This window comes from Hippopotamus amphibius, chromosome 2, assembly GCF_030028045.1.
Source record: "Hippopotamus amphibius kiboko isolate mHipAmp2 chromosome 2, mHipAmp2.hap2, whole genome shotgun sequence".
NCBI lineage: Eukaryota > Metazoa > Chordata > Mammalia > Artiodactyla > Hippopotamidae > Hippopotamus > Hippopotamus amphibius.
In genome coordinates, this window is record NC_080187.1 from 71,677,719 (window position 1) to 71,692,617 (window position 14,899).

The 14,899-nt window shown below is 35.9% G+C and overlaps 1 protein-coding gene across 4 annotated transcripts in view; it reads right to left on the reverse strand.

The window, feature by feature from the left end:
• Positions 1 to 14,899, reverse strand: part of UBAP1 (ubiquitin associated protein 1) — a 64,660-nt gene that overhangs the window by 17,636 nt on the left and 32,125 nt on the right. For all 4 annotated transcript variants that reach the window (XM_057721452.1, XM_057721453.1, XM_057721454.1 and 1 more), the window contains exon 2: positions 7,079 to 7,119. In XM_057721452.1, the coding sequence (XP_057577435.1) occupies positions 7,079 to 7,112 (34 nt within the window). In that variant the 5' untranslated portion in view covers positions 7,113 to 7,119. The remainder of the gene's footprint in view (positions 1 to 7,078; positions 7,120 to 14,899) is intronic.

Here is a 14,899-nt window from a genome sequence, read left to right on the forward strand (position 1 = left end):
TTTTAAAGCTATATTCTGGAGATGTGGAAATATTTAAGCAGCACAGCACTTACGGAAAAAGGAAAACCAGACAACACCATGAGAATCAGACTAGGATTATCAGGAGACACAAACTATACATAACTGAACTGCTTTAACTCCCTAAATGTTCTCTGTCCATCACAGATGAGTAATACAGAAAGATCGGGACATTATCAATCAATTTATAGGGTCAGACAAAAATGAGAGTGGTTTTTATATGTGACTCTCACTAGGTATACACTCCAAATCGGATCATGATTTCTTTTCTGGACCAGGTTTGGGGCTAACTTACTGGCAGAAATATCAGGGACAATGAAAGAGTTCATAAAAATGAATTTTGCTTTTTTTAATATTAGCAGCTAGCAAAATAAGGCTTGCTTCTGGGTCTCACACTAGTATATTTTCTTGAGTGCTCATGAACAGATTAAGACAATTACACCTCTTCCATGAAGAGACTTCTCTTCCTTCTAAAAACTCTGTAGATTTCAAGACTTATCAAGGTCAAGATATATTTATAATCTTGTCATCATTTCCATTTGCCAAAGTAGATGTTGCTCTGATATACCTGAAAACCCTCCAAACAAAAGAAGAATAGACCCCCTCTCCCACCCTTGGGGGAGGGGGTCTACACTTCTTTCCCATATAACTTCTAGCTAGAGTTAAAACATTTTACCTATCTCTCACTCAGCTAGCAAATTAAATCCACAACTATATTCAATTTAATAATTTTTCTGAGGCATAACCATAATTGTTAACACTCTAGGAACATTTCCAAGTTGGTCATACCTTCATAAGTGCTGTTCTCTCAGCTGGCAGTGCCTGTCACATTCCTACCCTTATTTACTTGATTAATTACGTCTTGTTCTTTAAGAATAAGCTTAAGAACAACTCCCTTCTCAATCTCAGAACAGGTCTCAACATTCTGTACTGTTAACCGTTTGTTTCCTTATACTATCTCCCCCACCAGAGACTTTGGTCAAGAATTTGATCAAATTCCTATCCATACCCCCCAAGCTCAGCATAACATCCAGCAGCTGAGATGTGCTCAGTGAGAACAAATAAAGAAGCCATGGTCTTATACTCCTGTTGCATTTAACTTTCACACTAACTCACATTCCATTAGTATTTATTAAAATTCAAAATGATTTACCTAAAATGGCAAAACTAGTCATGAAAATGTTTTAACAGAGTACTCATGCAAGATGTAAGCACATCTCTAAGGTTCTGCAAAAAGTCACAAAATTGTACCGGAGGTACCCCCCCCCCCCCCAAAAGTATCAGGTACCATCACAGCTTGCCAACAAAATTCTGGTTACAACACTAAAACCTTCTGCCACTTATAAAATGCTTTATATTATAGAGATCAAAAGCAAGGCTCTTTTTAATTGTAGAGAACTTTTATCTGTCTTCCATGGAAACAGGTACTCAAAAGTTTTTGCAAGTAGGTATCTAACTTTGGCTAGTGCCCTGATTAACTGGAAACAAAGCTGGAACTAGCATTTTCTAGGAAGCACTGGAAAGATTTACAGTCAAGTTAATAGCCACAAAATAAAGTCTTTTGTTTAATAAAATTTTAAGTATACATTCAAAGTAGGTTAATTATATGACAGACGTCTTAGAAAAATCCTATCTATAATAATACTTATATGCATATATGATATACAAATATAAGAAAAGCTATCCACATTAATACTAATAAAATTTTCTTAAATGAACACTTCTATTATAGATTGGTAATAGGGAGTTGGGGGGGAAAACTATCTGTTAAAAAGTACTATACTTAAGATATGTGAGCCAAATGATAATATCTTCCAAGAAGGGTGTTCAGTTTCCTTACCTGCCTTTCCGTTAGGAAACTATGACAGTATTGTATACACTGACGACTTATATTCTATAAATGGAACTAGGCCCTGGCTTAGGAACAGACCAGATCAAGTAGAACACCTTGAAACAACTGCTGTTTCCCCTCATTAGCACCAAATACAGGTAATTGCTTTAAAAAGCAGTTTCATTTTGCTAACAAAGCAAGGCCAAGGTGATTGAGCACATCCTCTAACCTTCCCCCTCCCCCCTTTAAGCTCTGTTAGCAGGGAATGAGCAAACAGTTTTGTGTTTATTGGGAGGAGGGGGTAGGGCTAAAGGGCAAAAGACATTTAAGAGATAGCAAAAAAAAAGCAACTTTTGAATGATGGACAGAGACTACCAAAAGTGCAATGAATGATGTTGCTGTGAGGATTAGAAAGAACATTTTTGCAAATATAACCAACTATGCCTTGGGAACTATTCATTTTTATCCAATACATCAAAATATCTATTTAAAGACATCAATTTCTCTTATTTCTCAATACATTTTAATTTTTAAATAGATTCAATAAAAACTCAACCACACGGTCCAAAGAATTAAGCATTGTGGCTAACAATTTTCTGGTTCACCCAAAGTACCTTTTAGTTTCAGTCTCTGTTACTGAAAATCTTTCTAAAATGTCTGAGCCCATTTTCCTCAGTTCTATTTAGAAAAAGAAAGTACACCTCTGTGGCTGTGGCAGTTCCTTGAAGTCAGGTTCTGCACACTGCTTGCCATTATGCCATGGTGGAAGGAACTGGGCTGTGTAATGACTCAGGATAAATTCTGGGAAGGTTTCATTCTGTCCTTTCTTTCTAAATTGCTAATATGTTTATGATCTTGTGACCTGATTGTTTTTCTGAAAAAAGGTAATTCCATGTGGGGAGAGAAATTCCGAATAGAGGGTAGCAACTGGATTATGCTTAATTCAGATTTTACTGTGTATTCAAATTAAGGTTTTTGAAAAAGAAGAATAAAACAGCTCAAACTTAAAATTAAGTGAAAACTGCAATTCCATGACTATCATTACCTTAAAGCTGTAAGTCAGGTAACACTTGCAAAATTAGATCAAAAAGACAGAGACACACACACATGTATATACACACAGAAAAAATTATACAGATATCACTACAGGATGTGAAAAAGAAAATGTTACTCATGTCCTAAGAAAAAACAAGATAACCTGCAAAATCAGCTTTTTAATATGCAGTATCTAGCATTAAATCAAAAATAAGACACACAAAAAAGGAAGAAAATGTGATCCATCATCAAGAGAAGAACCAGTCATCAGACCCAAAAGCAGGGATAGCCAAGATATTGGAATTATCAGAGAACTTTAAAATAACTATAATAAATATGTTAAAGGATCTAATGGAATAGGTGAACATGTGTGAGCAGATGGGGAATTTCAACAGAGAGATGGAAACAGAAAGAGATAAATGGAAACTAAAAATGAAAAATGCAGTATCAGAGAAAATATTTTTTCATAGTTCATAAGTCAGGCTATGCTAATCAGAATACTGAGAAGAGGAACGAATCAAAGCATTTGAAATTAAGTCAAAAGAAATTAAAAGAATTCAACATAAAGAGAAAAAAAGAAGAAAAAAAAAATGGAACAGAGCCTTCAGAGATCTCTGGGACAGTATCAAACAGCCTAATGTATATGTGATTAGAGTCCCAAAAGGGTAAGAGAGAAGACATGGAGCAAAAGAAATGTAAGAAGAGATAATGGCTGCAAATTTTCAAAAGTAGTAAAAGACATCAACTCACAGATCCAAGAAGTTTAGCTAACTGCGAGCAGGATAAATACATAGAAAATCACACCAAGACACATCATAGTCAAAATGTTGCAAACAAAAAAAGTCTTAAAAGAAGGGGGATGAGCAGCATACTACACACAGGAGAACAATGATTAAATGACAGCTGACTTCTCTACACTACACTGAACTTAAAAAGCAGTAAGATTGGGATTTCCCCAGCAGTCCAGTGGTTAATACTCTGCAGGGCGCACGGGTTCCATCCCTGGTGGGGGAACTAAGATCCTGCATGCCCCAGTGTGGCCAAAAAATTTTAAAATAACAATAAAAATAAAAAATAAAACAATCTAAAATAAAACATATCACTCAACAGAAAAGTATTTCAATATCTTAGTAGAAATTAAACCAAGAACAAATAAACCTTTCCAGAAGTTAGCTATATTGGTCATAAATATGACATTTTGGCCTTTCAAAGGAGGGAATTTAGTTTTACTGTCCAAATTAGAATCTCAGGGCATTTTTCCAGTTATTAAAAGACTAATTTGTTTGTTGAAACATTTTAAAAAATCCTTTAAAAGTCACTTCTGGAAAACAACTCTTTTCTTAGATGAAACAAGTCAAAAATGAGTTAAAAATTAAAGAGGACTGACATTCGGAAAGGCATGCTTTAAACTGAGCCAAAGGTTTGTAGTTTACATAATATAAGGACAATATTTTTAAAGGCCTTTGAAAAGTAACTGTTTATATCTCTTATTCTATTATTTAGGGGTATGTGGTTACTAACGACAGTGGAAGAAGATCAACCTCAGTTGGAAAGAATGAACTTGAAGAAAAATTAAATACTAGTCCTAAGACAGCACAGTATAAGATAGAGGCAGCCCTAACATTTAAATAGAAAAAAAAAAAAAAAAAAGCATTTTCATATCCAGTCATGAGAGCAGTTGTTACCTCCTTGTCCGCACCCCAAATGCCTTCGAATTACACACACACACACATTCTCTCACACCCAGGCAGATAATACCTAACTCAGGGGGAACCAACCCAGAGGCTCATAAACTAAAATGTTCCAATCAGATATTCCCTTGACCAAAAGATAAAAAAATTCAGCTATATGACGCCAGCCATTTAAACGCAAAGATCAAGTAGCAAGAAGCCCCATAACTGGGGTAGCCATTTTTGGCCCTGTGCACTCTACACAAGTAGGCCAAGAAAGAAAGTCTATAAACAGAAGAATAAAAATGGAGCACATCCACAGAGAAAAGCAGTGAGAGATGGAAGGAGTAGTAGCTTTAGTTCCCTGGCTTTCTAATTTCAACCTTGTAAGGCCAGGCTGAATTTGATTTCCTGCATTCAGATGCCTACAAGATTGCCTACTAAATATTCTCCACCTATTCCCTTTAATTTCTATTCCTTAAACAACATGATAACTAAAAATAAGATTCTTTACTCTAAAAACCCAACTAAAGCCACTGAAATTCAAGTAGGAACCAGCAAATTAAAGCAGAAGAAGCCAAAGAGAGAAAATCTTCCTCAAATTTTACTTAGGTAGAACGTTTCATTTTAACAATAAAATTTTGGTTAGGATTGTAAAGAGATGGTGGAAGTTCTAAAAAAAATGAGTCTTCACTGATCAGGTAACTTTAGAATTATAATCTTCTCTCTGGATTGTTAAGCTGGAACATATAAACTGAGGTCCTACTTATTTTCACTCCAATCAAAAAGGAGTTCCTAGCGATTCAAGATAGAAAACATATCTTTTAAAGTAAGATTATAAATTTAAATTTTTCATTTTTGCTCTTTTCTCTCCCTAGGTCTTCACTCTCTCCTTGGCTCTGTCCTCTCTCTTCCCTTGAAAAAGTGATCCAGAGGCAACTACAGATCTGCCTCTCTACAGCATTTGAATACTTTGAAAGAGCCTTGTAATAATCCTTAAAGAATAGGAGATAGCTTAAGTGGAAGATCTGATGCCTGACCTGATATTACTCAGCCATAAAAAAGAATGAAATTGAGTTATTTGTAATGAGGTGGATACACCCAGAGTCTGTCATACAGAGCAAAGTAAGCCAGAAAGAGGAAAACAAATACCTGTGCTAACTCATACATATGGAATTGAAAAAAAATGGTACTGATGAACCCAGTGATAGGGCAAGAATAAAGATGCAGATGTAAAGAATGGACTTGAGGACATGGGGACCGGGGGCGGGGTCCCGCTGCAATGAAGTGAGAAAGTAGCACTGACATATATATACTACCAAATGTAAAATAGATAGCTAGCGGGAAGTTCCTGCATAACATAGGGAAATAAACTTGATGATGGGCAATGACTTACAGGGCCAGGATAGGGAGGGTGGGAGGGAGTCAAGGGAGGGAGGGGATATGGGGGTATATGTATAAATACAGCTGATTCACTTTGGTGTACCTCAAAAATTGGCACAACAGTGTAAAGCAATTATATTCCAATAAAGAGCTTTAAAAAAAATGCAAATTCCAGAGTTTGAATGACTTAATTCCAAAAGGATTTAATAAAACATATGCAAGAAATGTATGTAAGCATATGCACAATGGCAGTTCAAAATATTAAAGTTGTTGTGTAAAATATACAAGCAAGTTAAAAACCAAAGTAACTTCTGCATCACCCTGAGTCAGCTAAGTGATATTATCAAGCAACCCTTTGTAGATCAGAAGAGCATAACACTACAAGTTGCCATGCAGTTTAATAAATCATTCTTACAATGACATGATTTTTAAAATGGAAGATTAGTTTTAAAACCCCTTTTAAAATAATTCTGTTGTCTAGATATTTCTGGTGTTTAATTCTTATCTTTTACTGTATGAAAAGAAGGTCCAATTTTAACTTCTTAGGCACTTCTATTCCTATCAAATGCAGATGATAAAATTTACTAATGTATTCAATTTTGGAAGGTCGTATCTTAGAAAAAGATGATAAACTATTAGTTTCAAATGCAAAATTGTAATTACTACTACTGATACTCTGTAATATATTGATCTGCTAATCATGTCTTATTTGTAGTAAATTACTTCTTTTTATGGGGAGAGAAAACCTAAACCAAAATATTATAAAATGTTAATTAAAGGTTTAGAATTTTTCACACCTGATGGAGAAGAGATAGACCAGGGAATAAGAAAGGGGATGGTAACTACTTCAAAATACTGCTGAAGGACAACAAAAGCAGGCAGGCTCCCAATCCATCTCCAGAAGTTTCAAGTACAATGAGTACAATAAATGCAGAGATACTCTAAAGTTTAAGTACCCAATTGAAGAAATGCTTCAAGGTTAAAGTTATGTGAAGTCCTATGGAATGCATATGCTACACTGTTGTACAACTTTATTTTTCTCAAGCCGCTTATTTACATAAACAAAAAGGGACACTTTATATGATTTCAAATTCTCTGATCAGATCAAAACTTAAACCATGATATCTAACAGTCCACTTACCATGAAAATCTGCACCCAACTTCTTAGAAGCCATTTAGAACCTGGAAAACAAAGAAATATTTCTTAGGTGTATTATGCCTTGAGGGGATATAAACAAACCATTATTATAAGAAATTGAGACTACAAAAAGAAACCAGAAGACTAGAGGTTCCAAGACTGACATAACCCTCAAACTCCAGTCCCAAAGTCTCAAAAAAAAACCAAAAAAAAAAAAAGCAGAAAGGGGGAAAAACCCCTTTTCAAGAGAAAAACAAAACATTTCTGAAATCTGCATGTTGTGAAAACAAAAAACAAACAAAAAACCCATTAGAACAGCAAACTGGCTACTGACCAATTTATATGCAAACTATCAAAAAAAAATTACTAAACACCTATCTTCCTGATATAAACTATAAATGTCAATATTTGTAGTTTCGTCAAGATTTTTTAAATATCCCATTTTATTCAGCTATGTAAATACAGACCTTTTATTGACAATTAACTATCTGTAAGACTGATGCTTCAGAATTAGGGAATGAATGACATACAATCTTTCCTACTGTTTTACTATTGTATAAACTTTCAAAAAAGGGTAATTCCCTGGCAGTCCAGCGGTTAGGACTCGGAGCTTTCACTACTAGGGCCCAGATTCGATCCCTGGTTGGGGAACTGAGGTCCGGCAAGCAGCGCGGTGCAGCCCGAAAAAAAAAAAACTCCAAAACAGGAAGGAGGAAAAAACCATGAAACCACACACCTAGCTTAATACTATCTTTGCACTCTGCCCCTACATAAGTAGGTACAAAGTCCTTTTCTCACACAATCTGAGCTCTTCAACCTAAAAGTTTATTTCCCTTGATATAATGTTTATACCTTTAACTTACCTAAAACATAAGCATAATGAATTTATGGTATGGTCTCTAAAAGCCTGCCTTACCTACAGTATGATGCTAGGCATCATAGTCAAAATGATCTACAGGCATACCTCATTTTATTGCACTTCACTTTACTGGGCAAATGTAAGGTATGCTCCACCTCACAGTGAGCAAGTCTAAGGTCTAAGGCGCCATTTTTCCAACAGCATTTGCTCACCTTGTGTCTGTGTCACATTTAGGTAATTCTCATGATATGTTTGATACTTTTTGATACTTTTTCATTATAATTATATTTGTCATGGTGATCAGTGACCTTTGATGTTACTATTGTGATTCTTATGGAATTTTTTAGCAATAAAATTTTTTTTCATATTTATTTGGTCGCACTGGGTCTTAGTTGCCATGTGCGGGATCTTCAGTTGCAGCATGCAGTTATTTTTAGTTGCAGCATGCAAGTGACCTCTTAGTTGTGGCATGTGGGATCTAGTTCCCTGACCAGGAATCGAACCCAGGCCCCCTGCATTGGGAGCGTGGAGTCTTAGCCACTGGACCACCAGGGAAGTCCCATTAGTAGTAAAGTATTTCTTAATTAAGGTATGCACATTATTTTTTTAGATGATGCTATTATTGCACCCTTAATAGGCTATGGTATAGTGTAAACATAACTTCTATATGCACTGGGCAACCAAAAAGCCTCATGTGACTTGCTGTATTGCGAAATTCATTTTACTTCAGTGGTCAGGAACCAAACCCACAATATCTCCGAGGTATGCCTGTATTTTCCACTAAAAGTTTTTTGGGTTTTTTTTTCAATATTTATTTGGTTGTGCCAGGTCTTAGTTGCAGCAGGCAGGCTCAGTTGTGGCTCACAGGCTCCTTAGTTGTGGCATGCAAACTCTTAGTTGCAGCATGCATGTGGCATCAAGTTCCCTGACCAGGGATGGAACCCCAGCATTTGGAGTGCGGAGTCTTATCCACTGCACCACCAAGGAAGTCCCTCCACTGTAAGTTTTTTAAAGAAGGCGAGTATATTGCATCTATCATGTGAAAATTATTCAAAACAATTCAATCTGTACAAGATTTTAAGAAACTGACAAGTTCATTTTAAAATTTACATGTAAAGGCAAAGGAACCAGAATACCCAAAGCAATTTTGAAAAAGAACACAAAGTTGGAGAACTTACCACCTAACTTCAAGCCTTACTATTAAATTACAGTAATTAAGACAGTATGGAAATGGCATAAGGATATCACACAAATCAATATAACACAGTTCAGAAATAGACCCATATGCATATAGCCAATCGATTTTCAACAAACGTACAAAAACAATCCAAAGGAAGGACAGTCTTCTCAACAAATGATGCCATTCATATGCAAAAAGTAAACCTCAATCCATACCACGCACCATATAGAAAAACTAATTCAGGGGGGATGGGAGATTATGGCTTAGAGATACAGGGCTTCTTTTGGGGGTGATAAAAATGTTCTAAATGTGTTTATGGTGATGACTGCATAACTCTGTGAATATAATAAAAGCCACTGGATTGTACACTTTAAATGGGTGGACTGTATGTGATATACTGATACACCACAACAACACGGATAAATCCCAAATGCATTATGGTAAATGAAAGAAGCCAGACTCAAAAGGTTACATACATATATTATGGAATAGGATCCCATTTATGATATTCCAGAATAGGCAAAACTACAAGAACAAAAAAGTAATCCAGCTACTGGACACTAACTGGGGGAAGGAACTGACTATAAAAGGGAATGTGGGAATTTTTTAAGGCTACTGAAACTGTTCTATATTTGATTGTACTAATGGTTATAGGACTATATGCATTTGTCACAAATCACAGAACTAGAAACAGGGTAAAGTTTACTATATGGCAACTATACCTTCAAATACATACATATATATATATCCCATCACACTGAAATTAGATACAACAGAATCATTTAATAACACTAATAATATTTTAAGCTATTCCACTAGGAGTGGAATAAAGTTTCATTTTCAAAATACCAAAATTCAAAATAACATATTATATGGCTGTACCAAATTCTATTACTATGCTTTCTGCCTGATGACAAGGGCTTTCTACGCTGAAGTATGGTTTCTAATAATGGAGTTCTTCCCAATTTAAAAGCAAAAAAAAAATTTTAAGTGCAAGTAAATCAGTTTATCTCTCTCCTAGCTTAGGTTTCTTTAGAAAGAAAGAATAAAATACAAGTTGAAAACTACAAATTCAATTAACATTATTTTAACACTATGTCTTTAACTGATAAAATACCTTTTAAACTTCACAAAGAGCAAGGCTAAAACAGTTTTTACAATGTTGTCACCATGGCTAGCAGGAACCAAATTTCTCTACGGGGTGCTGAAAATGTTCTAAAACTGATTGTGGTGATAGTTCCAAACTCTGTGAATATACTAAACACTGCTGAGATGTGAATTATATCAATAAAGCTGTTACCAAAAAAAAGTAGCTCTGAATTTGATAGGGTGTGCAAACTAAAGAATGATTATTTAGGTACAGAGGAAGGGAAAGAGAAAGAGTGACATTTTTTCATTTTCACAATGGCTATTATGAGCAAAATAATTTGTCATTGGTAAAAGAGAAATTTATTCATTAATTTTTATAATCTGAAGGATAATAAATTAATTCTCTTTATCTGGGGGAAAAAGCAGCTACCAAACAAACAAAAACAAACCACTTGCAATAGCCCATTCTTGATTCTAACTTAGCCAAGGCCATGTCACAGAGGCATTTCTCTAGCTTATTTCACATCCCAACTTATCCATCCTACGCTGGTTAGAAAGTCATACTGTAACAGTAGCAAGAGGCACATATTTGTCCTGATGTCCAGTGATCCCACACTGTAGGTAGTGTAGGTCCCCACATTAAGGCCTACTAGCCACCAAGTGTCATTCAAGGATAGTTTTAAGTGTCAACAGTGAACAATTACCATGCCATTTCCATTACTCACAGAAAGTTAATGGTTAGTTAATTGCTATGGACTTAACCACAACATCAAGTAGAAGACAAAGGTTATGCTCAACCCCTTTAAGGATAAAAAACATTACAGAAAAAGTAGGCATTTGCATATTTTAAAAGAAACAAGCCATGTTTTAAAATACGTGAAAAGAAAAACATAGGAAGGAAAGACATTAAAAATATTTAAAGTGGCTGGCTCTAAGTAGTAGCACTGAGAATAATTCATAAAATTTTTCTACAATTTCTGAACATTGTATGGCAAACAAGTACAAATTTTATAATATCTTTAAAGCTTTACTTTAAAAGTTCCCGTTTTCCAGCACAATGTTGAGATGAAACATTCTGGTTGCTATTCTACTAAAGGAGAGTTACAATTTTAAAGTATATGGATCATCAATTTTCAAAGAACCAACAAACTACACTCAAAATGATTTAACTTTTTTATATGTACAGAAGACATTCATAACTCTTACAGGCTTCAGTGTCATCATAATGTACGTAAACCACAACACCACAGGGAGACTTTTAAACCCATAAGCAAGATTCTTGGCAGCCTCAATCTCCCCACAGAGGCACAGACTAGAAACGTGTTTTTTTCTAAATCTCTGTTGAAAGAAGCAAAAAATAAGCATCTAGCAATGAGGGCTGGGAATATGCTCTCAGACAGAAAATTAGTATTTTCATCTCTGTGTTCCTAATATTTATTGATATTGTGGGATATCAGCTGTTTGAAGAAGCAGCTATTTTTGAGAGGTAAATGGCTTGAGAGAGGCTCTGATTATTTTTTTTGAGGCTCTGATTTAATAAATAATTTTGTGAGCAACTCCAAAGAAGATACACAAATGACCAAGAAGCACACATAAGATGTTTAACACATCATTATTCACTAGTCAGGGAAATGCAAATCAAGAACTACACCCCACCCTATTAAAACACGCATATTAGCAACAAAGCAAAATTTCTCTTAAAGACTAACAAATGAAAATTAAAACACAGTACCCCTTATTACTGAAAAATGAGTGAAAATTCTTTAAAATTATGCCTCAATAGGGTTGATAAAATGTAGATTTTTTTAGGGATTTTCTTTAAATATTAAAACAGTTCACTGAATGTAACTCCTATTATATTTTCCACAAACCTTAAGAATATGAGAAATCCATCCCTATTTGGTCACAAAGATTTTTCTAATGTCTGCTATGAAGAAACATTTCACTATCTCTTAAGTATCAAAAGTATTTTAATAGCTACTTAGGGTCAATTTTTTCCTGGTACATCAACATCTGAGCAAAATCGAGTGATATGTGTGTGTGGTATTTATTTATTTATTTATTTATTTATTTTACTGGCTGTGTTGGGTCTTTTTTGCTGTGTGTGCAGGCTTTCTTTTAGTTGTGGTGAGTGGGGGCTACTCTTCGTTGTGGTGCGCAGGCTTCTCATTGCTGTGGCTTCTCTTGTTGCGGAGCATGGGCTCTAGGCACGTGGGCTTCAGTAGTTGCAGCACATGGGCTCAACAGTTGTGGCACACGGGTTTAGTTGCTCCGTGGCACGTGGGATCTTCCTGGAGCAGGGATCAAACACGTGTCCCCTGCATTGGCAGGCAGATTCTTAACCACTGCGCCACCTAGGAAGCCCCTGTGTGTGTTTCTGTGTGTGTGTGCGCGCGCACGTGTGTGTGTGTGTGTGTGTGTTTGTGTGTGTATATATATATATGTTTCCACATAAATTTCCTATATTTTATTTCATTAAAAACACTTATTTGGGGGACTTCCCTGGTGGCTCAGTGGTTAAGAATCTGCCTGCCAGTGCAGGGTACACAGTCTCGAGCCCTGCCCCGGGAAGATCCCACATGCCACAGAGCAACTAAGCTGGTGTGCCACAACTACTAAGTCTGTGCTCTAGAGCCTGCAAGCCACAACTATTGAAGCCGTGTGCCTAGAAGCTCATGCTCCGCAACAAGAGAAGCCACTGCAATGAGAAGCTCGCACACCGCAACAAAGAGTAGCCCCAGCTCGCCATAACTAGAGAAAGCCAGCACGTAGCAAAGAAGACTGAACGCAGCCAAAAATAAATTAATTAAATAATTTTTTTAAAAAAATCTTAGCATTAAAAGAAAACACTTATTTTATAAGTTCCTATAATCTAAATGTTCAATCATGAAAATGATTAAATTATGGAAAAGTGGAAAAAATAGGTTGTGATGGCATGAAGAGTGTTCCTTAAAAATATGTGTGATGGGAAATAAGCATAAGTTTTAAAATGTTTTTACAAGTTGAACTGAATTACTTTTACTATGTAACAAATGTACACAAAACAAAACTGAAAAAAATATATTTACCTCAAATGTAAAATTACAAATGCTCACAGGGGAAAACAATTCATAAGCAATCATAAATTTCCACTAAAATAAATATAAATGCTTCTATTAAAGGAAAAGTAGAACAATAACACACATTTTTAACTCATAAACTTTATACTAATAAAGTGTAGAACTTCCTGAAGTGACCAAGAATTAAAAGCAATGTTCTATTTTGCTAGTTCAGTGCCACTTCAGTTCAAATGCTACAGGAAGAAAACCTGATAACTTAACATTTTGAATCACTGATTAAAGACACCTAAGAACAGAGATGGAGAAATAGGTAACAAGAAGAGAATTGCAGGGAGAGAAAGAGTTAGACTGCAAGAGGCAGAAGAGATAAGAGTAAGGAATGAAAAAGGGGAAAGGTGAGGTGGGTAGGGGAAAGAAGGTAAGGGTAGGAGACCAGGAGAATGAAAACATTTTAGCCAGGTCCAGACAGCTTCATAAGAGGAAGAGAACGCCCAAGGGCAATTTAATATTAATGTTCTAATTTTCTTTCTTCCCTTTCTCGTATCATCATTAACTTACTATTACATGAAATTATACTCTACAAACTGCTTCCCAATACAAAACAGCAATTTAATAACTCAGTAAGCTATCCCAGTCACACACAACAATATGAGCTGTAATCAGGAATTTCCCAAGATACAAATTAATCCAGGAAATTCTCCAACTTACAGAGAAAGATGGCTTTGGGAATCATCAAATTTCAAGTCTGAAAACAAAGTTAAATCCCATACAACATGTATATAACAAAAATCACATGTGTAGGGAATTCCCTGGCAGTCCAATGGTTGGACTCCACACTTTCACTGCCAAGGGCGCAGGTTCAATCCCTTCTCGGAGAGCTAAGATCCCACAAGCCGTGCAGCGCAGCCAAAAAAAGAAAAGGAAAAAGAAAACAACACACATTTAAATGCCATTAAAATGTCAATACTGGGACTTCCCTGGTGGCACAGTGGTTAAAAATCTGCCTGCCAATGCAGGGGACAGGAGTCTGAGCCCTGGTCTGGGAAGACCTCGGAGGAACTAAGCCCATGCACCTCAACTACCGAGCCTGTGCTCTAGAGCCCACGAGCCACAACTACTAAGCCCACGTGCTGCAACTACTGAAGCCCATGCACCTAGAGTCTGTGCTCCACAACAAGAGAAGCCACCGCACTGAGAAGCCCTCGCACCGCAATGAAGAGAAGCCCCCGCACAGCAATGAAGAGAAGCCCCTGCTCTCCATAACTAGAGAAAGCCCACATGGAGCAACAAACCCCAACACAGCCAATTAATTAATTAATTAATTAATTAATTATTTTAAAATGTCAATACTAGGCTATACTATACTCATGACAAAAATCTTTCTTCTCTCTCAGGTCTCAGAGACATTTTGGAGCCTCAGTTTCTTCATGGGTAAAATAAGGGTAGTAGACTGAATAATCAGCCAACTCAAAACATACCATAAATTTTTAATGGTAGAATAAAATGAAGGAAAAATATTCATGTTTCCAAATTAAATATTCAGTATTTAGGTTAAGAGATATCATCATTTACACAGTAATGTTTTTAAGACGTCTTTACTGGCAAAATAAAAAGCTGGCAACCATATGTTAAACACC